This window comes from Lactuca saligna, chromosome 5 (genome assembly GCF_052625555.1).
Source record: "Lactuca saligna cultivar CGN05327 chromosome 5, ASM5262555v1, whole genome shotgun sequence".
Taxonomy (NCBI): Eukaryota; Viridiplantae; Streptophyta; class Magnoliopsida; order Asterales; family Asteraceae; genus Lactuca; species Lactuca saligna.
Genome location: NC_136421.1, coordinates 236,689,353 through 236,707,108, shown reverse-complemented (window position 1 = coordinate 236,707,108; position 17,756 = coordinate 236,689,353). Strand labels below are relative to the sequence as shown.

Genomic DNA, 17,756 nt, shown 5'->3' with positions numbered 1-17,756 from the left:
CTCTAATAGTTATTTAACTTGTTGATTCGTCTAAAATTTCCCCTTATGAACGATATTAGCCGGTTTCAACGGTTGAATCGGTGTGAGGTGGCTTTTTTATCCTACGTGGTCAATGAGGTCGCAACCACCATATTCAATTACTTTGCTTTCCCTTTATTTAATGTCGAATATAAATGGAGTATTTCAATAAATCCCCACCATATTCAATTACTTTCTTGTTATATGTATGCATTGTATTCATTCCATTCAATTACTTTCTTGTTATTTGTAGACATTGTTGTCTCAGTGATTCCATTCCACTCAAAATTACGTCTATGTATTCATTACAGTCAAAGAATGGAATAATATATGTATTCATTATTATATGTATGCTACTTTGTGATTCCATTCTAGTCAAAATTACTACATTGTGATTCTAGTCAAAATTATTTCTTTCTAATTCCAGTAAAAATTACTTCTTTGTGATTCCATTCCAGTCAAAATTATTTCATTCCATTCCAACAAGAAGTTAAGATAATGCCTTCATTCCATTCAAACAACATCTTTCAATACATCATTTCACATCATTTCATCATATACATGATGATAAAAATAAAAAATAAATAAATAAATAAATAAATCCTATGGTAAACTTATATATTTTTTCCTTCATTGCAATGGCATCAAAGTACTTTTCCTTCTTCATTTATTCCATGTCTTCCTTCACCTTCTCTACTTCGGTCTTCAATGCTACTAATTCAACTTTCATTCTTTCCACCACTTCCATTAAAGGCATTTGTACAGGTTCTACATCCAACCATTTTCAATATTTGCATTTACCCTTCAACACAAATAACTCATAAGGAGGTTTCAAATCGGGAAAAATGAATCAGAAAAGGGGGAAGACTCACGTGAAATAGCTTACCTCATTATACACCATAAAATGCCTCCTTGGATTCTTTGGTGTTGTTGATGTTAGAATACGTGCAGGGAACCCACAATCACAAGTTTTTGGATCGTTCACTGCTGATTTCTTGCTTGATCGATTGATGGACGATGAGAAGCTGTAGGAGGAAGCCATCGGGGTATTAGGGCATAATAAAGGAACCACATACGCCCCTCTTTTAATAGCATTAACCTTACATGCCACATATGATCAAACTGACACGTTGGATCGATAAATCCTTTGCAACTGGTAAAAAATAGTCGTAAGGGGAAAATTTAGACGAATTAACAAGTTAAATGACTATCAGAACACGAAAAAACAAAATAATGACTGAATGTTACCAAAAACAATAATTTATTACCCTTTAAACATTATCTTTTTTTCTAAACAAAAAATAGTGGTGCTCTTGAGTAAATAGAGCCGCTTCGCGAAAAAGAAAAAAAAAATGTAAAATGGAAACACGCACTATTTTCACACACAAGAAAACACTTAGACGGTGACACGTGCTCAAAGAAATCCCGCGCAAGAACGAAGAAACCCCAATTTTTGTTTTACAGATTACATCACAGTAGCAATGAACAACACATTGAAGAACCCTTTCTCCCCTGCTTTTTTTTTTTAATTGTATAATCCTCACAAAAGCAATTCCACACCAAACTATCCATGGAAAGCAAAAGCAAAAAAAGATCACACCACTACTGCTAGTGAACTAATTAATCAAAAAAGCAAGCCACCATCTTTCTTCATAAAGTGTACACCACATTAAGAAATCATGTATATACTGCACACAAGATCCCCTTCAAATTCTACTCTCTTCCCGCACCCATTTACTTACTCTGCAAGCTTGGTTCATGTTCAACAATGGCAGAAATCGTGGTCGCAGAGCCCAGCATTGCAAGTACTAGCAATACGCAAACTAATGGTCGAGGAGGGTACGGTAGTAACAATAATGGGGCGAAATCCTTTTATATGAAATCAATTACGTCTGGACGTGATTACGTTCCCGAACCATTTGATTCTGAGAAATTGCCAGTCACTTTGAGATCAGAAATTCAGAGGTTCCTTCGTGTTGCAAATTTGATTGACGCCCAAGAGCCTCGTGTTGCATGTTTATGTAAGCATTTGCACCCAATTTGTGATTATTGTTGCTGTTGTTTGAGGTTCTAAATCCCTAATCCTCGTCTGTGAGCAGGCCGTTTTCATGCTTTTGTTGTTGCACATGATTTGGATCGTAATTCAAGAGGGCGTGGAGTACGACAGTTCAAAACTGCTCTTCTTCAACGACTTGAACAGGTGAATCACAATTCACAAACCCACTTATTAAATCAGATCATCTCTGATAAAAGTTCATCCCTGTAACTATCTTTTGGCGCCTGAGATTGATAGGATGAAGTAGTTACTTACAGAAAAAGGAAAGAAAAGAGCGATGTACGTGAAGTCAGACGTGTTTATCGTGAATACAAAGATTACATCATCAAACATGGAGGAGAAAGTACTTTGGAGAACAGGGACGCCTTAATAAAAGCTGGTACAATTGCTGCTGTGTTATTTGAAGTATCAAATACACTCACTAAAGCTGCTGGCACACAGGTTGGTTTTTCATTTTATATTTACATTTATATAAAAATAATCCTTCATGCATGAATTCAGTTATCTTCTATCTGTTCTTCCTTCTAGGGAAATGCTGATAATGATGTTAATCGAAGATCCGAATTCTATGAGTTTAACATTCTTCCCCTTGATCAAGGAGGTGTTCATCAAGCAATCATGCAACTCACTGAGGTCTGTTTTCCTTTTCCAAACACTTATTGACATTCATTATTTAGTTTATTATTATAAGCATCTGATGAAATTAATCATGAAATGCTACAGATTAAAGCTGCAGTTGCAGCTGTTCGTAATGTTGAAGGGATACCATTTATTGAAGAGTTCACCAATCAAAAGCCTCATTTTGATTTGTTCGATTGGCTCCAAAATTCATTCGGATTTCAGGTATTCAATAATACTTCATCATCTTTTCTTGCAATTTCTTGATTTCTGATAACAGTATTTACTTTCAGAAAGGAAATGTTGCTAATCAGAGGGAACATTTGATTCTACTTCTTGCAAACCTGCATATTCGGAGAAGTAATAAACTAGCAAACACATCAAAGGTAATCAAAGTTATATATATATATTTTTTATATTTACACAGATATTATTTGTTTAACTTTTGAGATCAACAGTTAGCAGATGGTGTTCTAGATGACCTGATGAAGAAGTTCTTCAAGAATTACACAGAATGGTGTAAATTCTTAGAGAAGAAAAACAGCATAAGGTTATATTATAGAAATTCTTCTTGTTTTTATATATTTCTTTCTTGAATATTACAAAATTCATCTAAAACTTTTTACTTATTTCTGTAGATTGCCATTATCAGATCCAGAAGCACAACAATACAAAATTCTGTATATAGGACTTTATCTTCTTATATGGGGTGAGGCTGCTAATGTGAGGTTCATGCCAGAGTGTCTTGCATACATTTTTCACCATGTATGTTTTTGACATTATAAGCTACCATTAATCATTCATATCTTTTATGCAATCAATGATCAAATTCTTGTATTTATGTATGTAGATGGCATATGACATGCATAGCATGTTGATGGGTGCCACCATTTTATCTACTGATGGAACTTTCACCCCTGCATATGGTGGTGGGCCCGAGTCTTTTCTAAATAATGTTGTCACCCCAATATATGAGGTTATTCGTGAGGTATACACACTAAACTTAATACTTCTACCAAAAACATTCATTACTCTTAATTTTGATTTTTCTTTTTAAATGACTGAAGGAAGCTAAGAAAAACCAAAATGGGATGACTGATCATTCGACATGGAGAAACTATGATGATTTGAATGAGTTCTTCTGGTTAATAGCTACCCGACTTTTGATTGTTAATTTCTTTAAAGTTTATTATAATTGTTAATAAGTAATGATTGTTACTTTGTTATATATTGATAGGTCTCCTGATTGTTTTCAACTAGAATGGCCTATGAATAAAGAGCATGACTTCTTTTATGTAGACTTTTGTGAGGATCCCAAGAGAAAAAACAATAAGGGATCAGATAAACTAAAGACAGAAAAGAAGACAGAAGAGAACGATGAAGAAATGGAGGTAAATTAAATCTTAATCTTTACATAACAAATTTAATCTGTCATTGCATAACAATCTTACATCTTATTGTTTTTGTTAGCTTAATAAAGATGATGAATCTACAGAAGAGCAACCAAAGCCAAAGGAGAAAAAATGGTTAGGAAAGACAAATTTTGTAGAGTTTAGGTCATTTTGGCATGTTTTCAGAAGCTTTGATAGAATGTGGGCTTTTCTTATTCTATCTCTTCAGGTGAGTTTTATTTTGAACACTCTCAAACACATCAAAAAAATGTTTGCTTTCGTTCTAAAATCTAAACAATAAGATTTTTTTTTTTTGGAAAATTTCAGGCGATGATAATTATGGCATGCCATGATCTGAATTCACCATTACAGATGTTTGATACACCCATACTTGAAGATATTATGAGCATCTTTATCACATCTGCAGTTCTTAAACTAGTTCAAGGTCTTGTGCCTACTTTAACTTCGGTACTCTCTCATAAAGATTTAATAAAGTTTGCATCTTTTTTACTTAAGAAAAAGGATGAAGATGAAACTTGATTTACTTCCAAACTTTTCTTGAATCTTGCAGCTGTTCTTGATATTGTGTTTACATGGAAAGCTAGATCCATGATGGATGAATCAAGAGCCAGAAAGCATAGTTTGAAGGTGGTGATTGCAGCAATGTGGACTATCTTGTTACCTATATTTTATTCAAAAAGTAGAAGAAAGTACACTTGTTATTCATCACAAAATGGAAGCTTGTTTGGAGATTGGTGTTATTCTTCATATATGATTGCAGTTGTATTCTATTTGATGTCTAATGCAGTCAATATGATCCTCTTTTCTGTTCCTGCAATTGGTCGATACATTGAAACCTCAAATTCAAAGATTTCTTCACTTCTCTCTTGGTGGACTCAGGTATTAATATTATTATACATCAAAATGAATAAACTAAAGAGCCAATATTCTAACCTTTTTGTGGAATTTAGCCTAGGCTATATGTGGGAAGAGGGATGCAAGAGTCTCAGTTCTCCCTTTTGAAGTACTTTCTGAACTCTTTTTTTCTTAAGTTGATGTAAACTCGTGTTTCTCTTTTGGAAAATGTCTTCTGAAATGTGTTAAGTCTTTGTTTTCAGGTACAGTTTATTCTGGATGTTGTTGTTATTAAGCAAATTGACATTTAGCTACACCTTTGAGGTGAGTATTTTTGCTTTATTTCTCTTCCTGTTGTAAGTTGACCAAAAAGTTGACTAGTAAACTTTTGTCACTATCAGATAAAGCCACTCATAGGACCAACAAGACAAATTATGAGCCTTGGGATTACAAAGTATGATTGGCATGAGCTTTTCCCAAAAGGTAACACCTTTTTTACATTCTTCCATAATATGTTCTTTAATAAGTAAACATTTTCTTTTTATCTTACATTTTTTTAAAATCTAAATCAGTCAAGAACAATGCTGGTGCTATTGCTGCTATCTGGACTCCAGTCATATTGGTGTATTTCATGGACACCCAGATTTGGTATTCTGTATTCTGTGCAATCTTTGGAGGACTTTATGGAATCTTGCATCATCTTGGAGAGGTATGAAATCAAGTTAATTTTGAAGTTATTTTATACAATCTAACACCCTTTTTTTTTTCTATCTAGATTCGTACGTTAGGTATGATGAGAAGTAGATTTCAAGATTTACCTTTGGCCTTCATGAATTCTCTAATCCCACATCCTACAAAAACTGATAAACATCTAAACAGGAAATCTTTCATAAGGGAGATGTTTCAGAAGGTACTTACTAAAAATGCTTTCTTTTTAGTTTATCTCATTCTTGTTCTTTGATATGAGTCTAAAAGTCACATTGGTTTTCTGTAGCTGTCTGAAAGGCAAATGAGGAATGGTCTTGTTAAGTTTGTTGTTGTATGGAATGAAATCATTAACAGCTTTCGTGAGGAGGATCTCATAAGTAATAGGTTAATTATCTCCTTTTCTAGTTATTTTTCCACAAGAAATTGAAATCATTAACAAATCTTTTCAAAATATGAACAGAGAGGTTGAATTGATGAAGATGCCTTTATCACACGATTTACTTTCTGGCCTTGTTTGTTGGCCTATTTTCCTCCTAGCAAATCAGGTATACTCTTCTGTTTTCAGTTTTTCACTATCTATTTTTTCATGCAATCCAATCCATGTTTCTGATTCATTGTTCATCTTTCTATTTACAGTTGCCAGTTGCCTTGTCTATTGCAAAGGACTTTGTAGGGGAAGATGCAAATCTTTCCAAAAGAATCAGAAGAGATGTCTACATGTATATTGCAGTAAAAGAATGTTATGATTCACTGAAAGATGTTCTTGATATTCTAGTTGTTGGAGACATGGAGAGAAGGTACCATCAATGGAGTCTTCATTTTCTTCTAAAAATATTAGTAAATTGTGTATATAACATACCATTTTTTTTTGTTTTCAGAGTCATATCTGGGATAGTTAATGAGATTGAAGAAAGCATGAGCAAATCAACCTTCCTTAAGGATTTTGATCTAAGTGAGCTTCTAACTCTACATGCTAAATGCATCGATTTGGTTGAACTTCTGGTAAATCTCAAACCCTAGAACTCAGATTTCTAGTTCTTCATGTATGTCTGTAAAGTTTTACGTTTCATTTTAGGTTGAAGGCAATGAGAATCATCATACTAAAGTTGTGAAAGTGCTGCAAGATATTTTTGAGATCATAACAAACGATATGATGAAAAACAGATCCAGGTTTGCATCTTTTCAATGATCAGCTTTTTGAATCTTTTTTAGGATACTTATTCGATTTGTATACAGAACACTGGATTCCATGAACACTTATCAAGATACTGAAGGATGTTTAACAACATACTTTAGTGAACCCGAACCACAACTATTTGCATCAAGGCATTCAATCCATTTCCCATTGCCAGATAGCGATTCTCTTAATCAGAAGGTATTCTTAACAACTTTCAATAATACTAAAAAGGGATTTGGAGGGCAATTTTGTCATTTACCATAAATACATTCCAAATTCTGTACAAAAGAATGTATCTAAATTCCAAATCCCAAATCCAAATGATCCCTAAATGTTTGCAAGAAAAACTAATACAAATCTTGATTGCATAGATCAAGAGATTCCTTTTGCTGCTTACAATCAAAGATGCAGCCATGGATATACCTTCAAACCTGGATGCACGAAGGCGTATATCGTTTTTTGCAACTTCTCTATTCATGGATATACCTCGAGCTCCAAAAGTCCGCAACATGCTATCTTTCAGGTTTGCATTGTTCATAGATTCACCATAAGATTCAAAAACTTACTTACTAATTTATTTACCTTGTGATTACAGTGTTTTGACTCCACATTTGAAGGAAGAAGTTAAATTCTCTACAAAGGAGCTGAACGCAAGCCAAGATTACGTATCCATCGGCTTCTATATGGAGAAAATATTTCCAGGTAACGTACTATATATAAGTTGAAGATCTTTGTCATCATTCATCAGTATGTATCTCTTTTTACGATTTTGCCCTTGTTTTTTTCTCAGACGAGTTGCAAAACTTCCTGGAAAGGATGGGGGTTGAAACCATGGAGGATCTAGATGATCATGGCAAGGAGGAGCTCAGAGATTGGGCTTCTTTTCGTGGGCAGACTTTAAGCAGGACAGGTGAGTTGCTAGAAACAATTACTTATTTCAAAACTTACATATTGTAAACAATCTGGGATGATGTAAAACCCCATGCTACTTATATCTTAACACATAGTATATCTTTATTTTTGTTAACAGTTCGTGGGATGATGTATTACCAGAAGGCGCTAAAGCTGCAAGCTTTTCTTGACAAGGCTGAAGATGATGGTTTGTTGTAGTTAGGCTTCCTTTCTTTCACTGGACTGGACCTGACCTGACAAGCTTTTTAGAGCTATTTTCAATGACAAAAGCTAGTCCATTGTCCCACCTTATTCCCTCTTTTTGGGTGAAATAAAAAATAAATAAAAAATAAAGTGCAAATTTTGTCTCATTGACATCAGTCAGAGTCACAGAGTCTGATGTGTTGATGTTAATTATCAGATATTCTCCAAGGTTATGAGACAATAGAGAGGGGGAATGATACGTTAAACGCTCATCTGGATGCATTAGCAGACATGAAATTTACTCATGTTGTGTCGTGTCAGTTGTTCGGGTCACAGAAAACATCAGGGGACCCACAGGCACAAGAAATCATTGATCTTATGGTGAGGTACCCTTCACTACGAGTGGCTTATGTTGAGGAGCGGGAAGAACCGGTGGACAATAAGCCCATAAAGATTTACTCATCCGTTTTAGTCAAAGCAGTCAACGGGCTTGACCAGGTAAGCTGCCAAAACCAAACAATAAACTCACAAACTTCACCACTAAAATTGTTATGTGGTGTGATTACAGGAGATATATCGCGTGAAGCTACCAGGACCACCTAATATTGGAGAAGGGAAACCTGAAAATCAAAACCATGCCATAATTTTTACTCGTGGTGAAGCTCTACAAGCCATAGATATGAACCAAGTATGAATCAAATCAAGATGGTTTTTAGTTTTTGAGAGAAAATATCTAACATATATGGATCGTTACAGGATAACTATCTGGAAGAAGCCATCAAAATGAGGAATCTCCTACAAGAATTTCTACCAAGACTCGGAAAAACTCCCAAGATACTTGGTCTAAGGGAACACATATTCACTGGAAGGTTGGTTCACACACTTTCTTTCTCTCAAGTCAAAGTCAAACAAACACATACTTTTTTTTGTTACCGATGGATGGGTGTTTATTGCAGTGTTTCTTCTTTAGCATGGTTCATGTCTTACCAAGAGACTAGTTTTGTGACAATTGGTCAAAGGCTCCTAGCAAACCCTCTCAAGTAGGTGCTATTTATTAATTGCTGATTTTGGGTCCAACCCATGAACTGAACACCATTGATGAGCCTGAGCCTGAGTCACTTGTATTAAACAGGATTAGGTTCCATTATGGGCATCCAGATCTTTTTGACAGAATCTTTCACCTAACAAGAGGTGGCATAAGCAAAGCTTCAAAGACAATTAACCTGAGTGAAGACATTTTTGCAGGTTTATTTCTGTTTGAAACCATATCAGTAAAACTTTGATCGTTTTATTTAACGGCATTGGATGTTGGGTACAGGATATAATACTACATTACGGCGTGGACATATTACATACCATGAGTACATACAAGTTGGTAAAGGGCGTGACGTCAGCTTGAACCAGATCTCAAAGTTTGAAGCCAAGGTTGCGAACGGGAACAGCGAACAAGTTCTTAGCCGCGATATCTACCGCCTCGGACGCCGATTTGACTTTTTCCGCATGCTTTCCTGTTACTTCACAACAGTCGGCTTCTACTTCAGCAGCCTGGTAATTATTTCCTACTCAACAACAAAATATCGATTTAGCCTTTAGGCTTATGTTTTCTCTAATTACAAAACTAACAAAAAAAGGATATTCACAAAACAATGTTTAGGAATTAAGATAATTACAAAACTAACAATAAGTCCTCAAATTTATATTCGGTCATTAGCATCTCATATACACAAAAAATTGACTTTTTAAGGAATTACGATGATTACAAAACTAACAATAAATCTTCAAATTTATATTTTTGCAAAAAAAAAAAAAAATGTAACATCCCAAACTTTCATATAAACAAAAAATAACGTTCTCATCAACTTAAAAAACCTTAGTAAAAGTTGTTCGATACTTGACAACATGTTATTACAACTCTGCTTAAATGTTGAATATTTTGTTTTTTCTCAAATGTTACAGATATCTGTAATTGGAATTTACGTATTCTTATACGGGCAGCTCTACCTGGTGCTAAGTGGTTTAGAAAAGGCATTACTTCTGGAAGCCAAAGTGCACAATATTCGGTCATTAGAAACCGCATTAGCATCACAATCATTCATTCAACTTGGATTATTGACAGGATTACCCATGGTAATGGAAATCGCACTCGAAAGAGGATTTCTCAGCGCCCTTAAAGATTTTGTTCTAATGCAACTCCAACTCGCTGCTGTTTTCTTCACCTTTTCCCTTGGGACCAAAACCCATTATTTTGGCCGAACCATACTTCACGGTGGTGCAAAATACCGACCCACGGGTCGAAAAGTCGTGGTCTTTCACGCGAGTTTCACCGAAAACTACAGATTATACTCGCGGAGTCATTTCATGAAAGGATTCGAGCTCTTACTACTTCTAATAGTTCATGACATCATCAGGAGAGCGTATCGAAACAACATGACATATGTTTTGACCACGTACGCCATCTGGTTCTTGTCGTTGACTTGGCTGTTTGCGCCTTTTTTGTTCAATCCTTCGGGTTTTGATTGGGGGAAGATTGTTGATGACTGGAAGGATTGGAATAAGTGGATTAAACAACAGGGTGGAATCGGAATCCAGCAAGATAAGAGTTGGCAGTCTTGGTGGTATGATGAGCAAGCTCATCTTAAGCATTCGGGGTGGGGGTCCCGCGTTATTGAGATTCTTCTTTCATTGCGCTTCTTTATTTATCAATATGGTCTCGTCTACCATCTTGATATTGCTGGGTCCAATAAAACCGTTGTCGTTTATGTCCTTTCCTGGGTTGTCATAGTCGTCATTTTCCTCTTAATCAAGGTAAAACTCCACTTTTTAGGTGGGACACAAAAGCTGCTCCTGTTTTGTTCTATTCTAAATTCTAATCATGTGGAATATTTTACACAGGTTGTAAATGTGGGGAGGCATTATCTCAGTGACAACTATCAGCTTTCATTCAGGCTGTTCAAAGCTTCTCTTTTCCTATCTGTTATAGCAACCATAATCACTCTTTCATACATCTGTCAACTATCAGTAAAGGATTTGATCGTTTGTTGTTTTGCGTTTCTCCCAACTGGATGGGGACTGATACTAGTAAGCAAGCTCTCTTGATTTTCAATCAAAATCTTCATCTTTTGATTTCTTCAAGTAAAAATAACCATTTTTGCTTCATTACTAGGTTGGTCAAGCATTCAGGCCATTGATTCAGGGCACGGTTTTGTGGAAATTCACACGGCTTTTTGCCCAAGCTTATGATTTCGGTATGGGAGTTGTTCTTTTTACACCGATTGCTTGTTTGGCATGGCTTCCTATCATTTCAGCTTTCCAGACTCGGTTTCTTTTCAACAGAGCTTTCAGCAGGAGACTGCAGATTCAACCCATTCTTAAAGCCAAAAAGAAACACGTATAACTTATCTTGCATTCAAAATTCTGTGTACATGGTTATATATATGTATGTATTCAATACCGTATCACATCATAGTATAGTAAAGCACATAACGACCATTCTGTTAGAAATAATCAAATTACATATCAATGATAGATGAGATAATCTTTCAAAAGCCAACAACTTTGAGGGTATTGATATTGCACACCATGTGTTCGATGAATGTCCTGAACGAATTCATAAGCCTTATCTACATTTTTTTTTTTTTTTGCTACATTTCAATCACAATCTATCCAACTCCATAGTGAAAAAGCTAAAAAAGATTCGAATTTAGGAATTACCAACCAAAATTCTTGTCATTTACATATGTCTATCAAAGTAAAACAAAGTACAACAAACATTCACCTTCAACAATACAATGGTGATTCGCCTATTTGCAGGATATACACCCAACATGCAAAAGAGCTTTATACACACGTATATGACATAAAACTTTCATCACAAACTACATAGATAACCTCTTATTTAAGTGAAGAAGATATTACTTGTGGTTCTGGAGGCATTTCCTCATCGCCTTTATTTATCCCATTTACATCCACAGTGTCAGCCATAAGCATATCCGGTTCACCTGCTTTGACTTGACCAGTCGGGCTCAAAGGGTTCGACTCCATCTGACCAGTTGGGCTCAAAGGGCTCGAACGCAACTGAACAGTTGGGCTCAAAGGGCTCGAGCCCATTTGACCGGTTGGGCTAGCCACTTGATCAGGACCATCTGGGCTCAGTTCACATTCAGGTGACAAGATGGGTCCAAAGTCACCATTAGAATCAGAATCTCTACTTTTATTGGAGCCTTTACGAGAAATTGCGTGCATCATACCACGGGCTGAATGGCCAGTACTTTTCAGAATACCTTTAACTGTATCTCTGACTCCCGTCTTCCCTGGGCTTTCTTCATCACTTCTTTCCGGGCTTTCTTCAAATTTGACCCGCGGGTCCTGACCCTGTGACACAAGGTTGTCCTTGTCCACCTCCATTACCAGCTTCACACCAATCTCTCTTTTATTCACAGCCCGGACATTCTGAGGTGGCGAATCACCCTCTTTTTCATCTCTTTCCTTGAAGCTTCTTGATGTATCATTCTCTGGTTTCGGGCTCCTGTTGAACATTGAACCGATCTTTCGAAACCCCCGTTTAACCGGGTTTCTTGATTTTACTTTATTACCCTCCAGGCTGTCATCACTGCTGCTGGAGTCATTATTCGGGAATGATTCAGACCTCGTGCTACTGGCCACCGACTCGCTGTCTTTGTGGGCCCGGTTCTTGTTCTTGTTCTTGTTCTTACTTTTCCTCGGCTCCCATACTTGCGCCACGTCAGCACCAGGGCGGTGGACCCAGATTCCGGTCTCTCTTAGCCCTTCAACATCAATGGGTTCAAAACTATCTGCATTTGTTTCTTCAGAGTTTTCTGGTACCAAGGGCTTTTTCGTAAATTCATTCTTTGGTGCAACATCTCCGTCACATTCCACTTCAGTTACTTTTATCGCGAGATGCAGTCTTCCCATTTTAATGTTTTCAAGAGGCAACCACATGTCGTGTCTCTCTCCATCTCTAAAATCGTTAATCTTTATCACACAATCACTGCATAAAAAGCGTGCATAATTTTAATAACTAAAAAAAAAAAAAAGAGAGAGAGAGAGAGTTTGAGATAAAGGGAATAAAAGAAACAAACCCAAGGGTATCATCAATGAAATGATCTTTATCACGAACTTCAATTTGAAGAACATTAGGTACATCCCATGAAGTGATGGGAATCTTGAACTCCTCAAACCATTTTGGAGATAAAGTCTTCTTTTGTGTCTTGGTCCTGAAGCGATATGCACCAACCTGACCTTTTATGTAAGGATCAGCCAACCCTGTTGTAAATACGTCCGATTTACTCATCATCATGTTCATGTTCATGGAAGAGAAGTATATAAAATAAAAATAAAAAAATGTTGAAATAAAGTCACCATTCAGGTCTGATGGTTTCATATCTGATCCTTCAACAACCTCCACAAAGGCGTAAGCAATGGGTTCCTTTGCATCCACAGAGAACCAAGTCTCTAAAATAATACAAATTAGATTAAGGTTAAAACCATAACGTAATAATTAAAATATATGAGGAGACACGTAAACTTATTATAATACCTGGTTCAGGTGAAACGAGTTTCTCAACATTCACCACCAACATATTAGGCTGTGAACATGTAATGGAAATTAGAAAACTCATAAATGGAAACCTGTATTAGATTAGATGAATGTTACCTACCTCAACGAGTGTCTCCTCAAATGCAACTGTTAGAAGCTTATCCAGCCATCCAGCAATCCCAGGTAGTTCAGTAACATCAAGACCATGGGAGAAAATCGGTTTCACAGTCATCTGAAAGTATGGTGGTTCAACAAAACAGACCCTCAAACGTCCAAGAAACGGCCATTTTGGGAGGAACTTCACCCCTACCAATACCTAAACAACATTTCAAACACCACAATCACATAACAAAACTCATGAATCCTGATTGATACTTTGATATATGTGGAGGTATCCATTTTCTTTCTGAAAGAGAGGAGAGAGATGAGACTCCAACATATACAAAAGTCAGATAAGTGGAAATTTAACGATACCTTTCCTTCGACATGCATTCCTGTCAAATGCATTTTTGCTGACATTCCAAACCCTAATCTTTTTGTCATTTTTGCTGCTAATATCGCATCCATGTCATCAGCTGTTCGGAAATTCAATCCCAACTCCAAGACCTTGAAACAATCAAAACCGCATTATTTAGAAACTCTTCTGTTCGCTACAAGACAAAAGTTGAAGAGAAGTTATCGACTTACCAAATGGTCGTCACCAGTGGATTGACGACAAACCCTCATTTCAGTGATCATTGGTGGAGATCTTCCCATATACAAACTCTGAACCACAGCTTCTTTCTGAATAAATAAATACATTAATTTAGCACGCTTTTTGACCAATTTATGCATTCTGTTACATCAAAAAGAAGAAGATAAACTTAAGATTGGATTTGTACCACTGTCCATGGTTTGTACTTCTGTAAGAACCAAGGGATGATAGGGAGGAGTATCTTTTGTGAGACGATATTTTCCATACATATAGGCCATATCCTTTCAACCATATGGTTTAACCATCTTACTGATTCAGAATCCGAAAGTACCTACAGAAAAAAGAAAAAGGGGTTTCAGAATTTGAGCTTTTACGGCTAAAGATTGGATCATCTCAATTCTCAACTAGCTCGTGAAAGAAGATAACCTAAAAAGTGATGATCTAGTAAAGAAAATGGAAGTCAAAAAAGGGAAAGAATATTAAGAGTTTACCCTTTTTTGATTGGCCTGTCTTCTTTCTTCGAATCGCACCTTTCTTCTGAATCTTGTGGAAAAATTCTCATGAACCTTTAAAACGAAATAAATAAATAAAATAAAATCATGATTTTTGGGAACATATCAACATACAAATACTTATACTTATAATCTTATATATATCTTGCTTACCATGTAAAGATAGATGAAGGAGATGAAGTAAACTATTGGGTGGCAATAACCGAAGGAAGATAGTAACCATATCACCAAGAACACAATGCCCACATGATGAATGATTGAAACCTCTGTTATATCCATGGAGTTGAAATCCAACCGTTGACCTTTGACCTTGTTCTTCTTCTTCTCAAACGCAAACTACAAGATTCAACTATTTAAATCAACAACTACGATGATTTAAAGAACCCCCACTTCATTAAAAGCTGTATCTTTTTTCTTGGGGACCAAAAACAGGGTCAAGAATCAAGAACAGTCACGAAAAACCCTAGAAGCTGAAATTTGTGAAATAGGTGATCTGGATCTGTCTTGAACAGCTTCAATAATTCAAGAAAATGGGTTTTCGTGGAAGCAAATTATAAATACGCATCGCATACGTACATTGATTGTTCAGATTTTTGAAATTGATACGACTTTGATGAAGTTGACTCACTGGACGTTAGCAGTTAAAGCTGCTTAAGCGCGCATTCAACGGGTGTGATACGTGTTCTACAGGTGTATAATCGTACTGACATCCCAGTGGATTCATCCCCGTTGCTTTCTTTCTTATACATTTGGCAATGTCGGCTATCTACGTGTCATTTCCTACAAAATATCCGTTTGTGAAAAAAAAAAAAAAAAAAAACTGTTTTGTAAAAATGTATGGGCCGAACTAGAAAGAGTGTATTTTAATTGATTTATCAATTGATTTTTTTTATAAGGTATCAGTTAATTATCGTTCGATATAATCGACTTTGATCGAGAAAAGTGGAAATGCAATAAATATGATTGGTTGAAGTGAAAGAAAATTAATATGATCAAGGTTTTCTAGAGATAATGCATAATCTAGAAAACGCATAATTAAAGGGTTCCCTAAATAATGTACTCATGAACGTGGCTCTCGCATGTCGGCATACTTTTTAACTTTCCTTTTTATTTTTAAGTAGTGTTAACACCTCCATGTATTATTGTATTGGAATAGAGACTTTGGTTTGGAAAAAGAATGCAAAAAATAATGTTGCAACATAAACATATCTATTAAAAGCTAAAAGAATCTAAAAATACATATATAAAAACACAAATGTAATAAATATCTTAAAAAGTAGATACAAAGTTGTAAAAAAGTTATAAAAAAATAATTTATAAATGAATTTAATAAAAATAAAGTTGTAAAAAATATATAAAAAAATTAGTTAGTTTTAGAAAATTCTTATTAATTTGAATTGGTTTATGGAAAAGTCTGGATTACTGGATAAGAAACTTTAATAAGCCTTTTTGTTTGGTTTCATATATTTTAACTGGTAATCAGTTGTTTTCGTTTAAAAAAAATGTAAGGACTTTCCGTTAATTTTGTTAAAATATTATGATTTTTCTAAACATAAGCTAATATAATAATATGTTAATTCTTATCCAAAAACAACCCGCTCATTTATATACATCCCATTCATTTATTTTCTCCTTACATATGTTTAAATTGAGAATATATAGTTCTTTGGCTTTGATTTTAAGAGAAATCACCAACAATAGCGGACATGAAGGAACTCGTCATGGTGATTAAAAGTTTTGTGACGAGTTTATGTGTATTGAGGGTGGGTCACTTGACCCACCTTTTTTTTATACATATAACAAGTTGTATATAATTTTTTTTTGTGACCCACCTCAAAAAATATGTATGAACTATCTAAATATTTTTTAAAAAATATATATCAAATTTTTAGAGCCCTTGTTTTATGTTTTAATAGCCCAATATTTTTAGGGTATAATCCAATATGTATATAATGCCCAATAGATTTTAAATATATTAAAATTTTAGAGCCCTTGTAATTAGCTTATTAAAGATTCATTTTTTTAGGTTAACAACTTGCATCATTATCATGTTGATGTATTTAAGGTGGTTATTAATATGCAACTTCAAGAGCTTGGCTTTAATGAAGCCAATACGAAATTACTTCTTTGCATAACTTGTTTGCGTGAATCTTTTAAAGCCTTTGATTTGGATAAGCTAATGGAAATGGCTACACTTTATAACGAAGAAGTTATGGTCTGTCGAAGTTTTACGCCAAATCGACACGACACTGGGAGATGTAAATAGTGAATTTACGACAGATGACTTTTTAGTCTTAGAAATCTAAAAAAATTGTAGTATACGTTAAACCGAGAACATACAAAAAAAAATGCTCAAATCTAACTTCGTACGAGGAAGTAATGAATTTTCTAAGATTTGACTTAGCAGTGCACAACCCGAAACTCGAATATTAGATCAAGCGGTTTTTGGCCTACGTGACCTAAATGAGAATTGAAGATCTCATTAATAGGAACTCAACGGTAAAAAGATGGACGAAAACAGAGTCCGTATGTAGAAGTTATGAATTTTACGCGGACATTTAACAATATAATCTCCTCGTACTGTTAAATTTAAGATCGGTCAAGAATTAGCCAACAGGGTCAAAATAAAAGTTGTAGATCTTATTTTTACCTACGCGTGGATATAAAGAACATCAAAAACAAAGGTCGTATGTGAAAGTTACAGATTTTAGAAGTCGGAAGTGTGTTGTGTGAAAATGGGTGATGTGGCACAATCTTGGTCATTGCTTTCTCCCAAAGTCTTGCCACTAGATGGTGACATATGGCACCAAGTTCAGTCATTTTCATCCTATAAATAGAACCTCTCTCACCCTCATTTTCTTCACACATTTCCCATTCTTTCTTATCTTTACTCTCTCTCTAGAACCTCTCTCTAGCACCGAAACCCCCCGAAAAGCCTAAGGAACCTCCCGAGCACGAGGCGGAAGCCCCAAAGTGCTCGATGGCTCTGAGATGAAGAGCTCTTCGGCTCGGGAACGCTGCTCCAGGCAAAGCCCGATTTTCTATAAAACCTGCTATAAGTGAGCTATCCTTACG

At 35.5% G+C, this 17,756-nt stretch overlaps 2 protein-coding genes across 4 annotated transcripts; one reads left to right on the top strand and one right to left on the bottom strand.

Annotated features, from left to right (window-relative positions):
- Window positions 1-1,696: 1,696 nt before the first annotated feature.
- Window positions 1,697-11,463, top strand: GSL04 (glucan synthase-like 4). The gene is made up of 38 exons (XM_078994883.1): window positions 1,697-2,039; window positions 2,118-2,218; window positions 2,312-2,515; window positions 2,603-2,707; window positions 2,798-2,917; window positions 2,986-3,078; window positions 3,151-3,242; window positions 3,331-3,457; window positions 3,543-3,680; window positions 3,760-3,836; window positions 3,930-4,083; window positions 4,163-4,312; window positions 4,411-4,528; window positions 4,655-4,983; window positions 5,055-5,107; window positions 5,202-5,262; window positions 5,340-5,421; window positions 5,511-5,647; window positions 5,714-5,848; window positions 5,933-6,030; window positions 6,107-6,191; window positions 6,283-6,443; window positions 6,525-6,648; window positions 6,722-6,816; window positions 6,883-7,021; window positions 7,195-7,346; window positions 7,419-7,525; window positions 7,614-7,733; window positions 7,854-7,922; window positions 8,136-8,416; window positions 8,487-8,606; window positions 8,675-8,787; window positions 8,875-8,958; window positions 9,051-9,163; window positions 9,237-9,466; window positions 9,875-10,723; window positions 10,811-10,996; window positions 11,082-11,463. Exons 1-38 carry the CDS (start codon window positions 1,787-1,789, stop codon window positions 11,310-11,312), a joined length of 5,886 nt encoding a protein of 1,961 aa, XP_078851009.1. The 5' UTR covers window positions 1,697-1,786; the 3' UTR covers window positions 11,313-11,463.
- A 130-nt stretch (window positions 11,464-11,593) lies between these two features.
- Window positions 11,594-15,403, bottom strand: LOC145046598 (C2 domain-containing protein At1g53590-like). 3 transcript variants are annotated; one of them, XM_078994884.1, is made up of 10 exons: window positions 15,258-15,403; window positions 14,835-15,017; window positions 14,661-14,735; window positions 14,357-14,500; window positions 14,163-14,258; window positions 13,950-14,081; window positions 13,597-13,791; window positions 13,476-13,524; window positions 13,018-13,390; window positions 11,594-12,926 (listed from the first exon to the last, which is right to left on the bottom strand). In XM_078994884.1, exons 2-10 carry the CDS (start codon window positions 14,958-14,960, stop codon window positions 11,810-11,812), a joined length of 2,307 nt encoding a protein of 768 aa, XP_078851010.1. In that variant the 5' UTR covers window positions 14,961-15,017; window positions 15,258-15,403; the 3' UTR covers window positions 11,594-11,809. The 3 variants fall into 3 exon arrangements, with proteins under 3 accessions (XP_078851010.1, XP_078851012.1, XP_078851011.1); XM_078994886.1 differs by having other exon boundaries at window positions 13,018-13,201; window positions 13,298-13,390; window positions 14,835-15,400; XM_078994885.1 differs by having other exon boundaries at window positions 15,310-15,325.
- Between the last annotated feature and the right edge of the window lie 2,353 nt (window positions 15,404-17,756).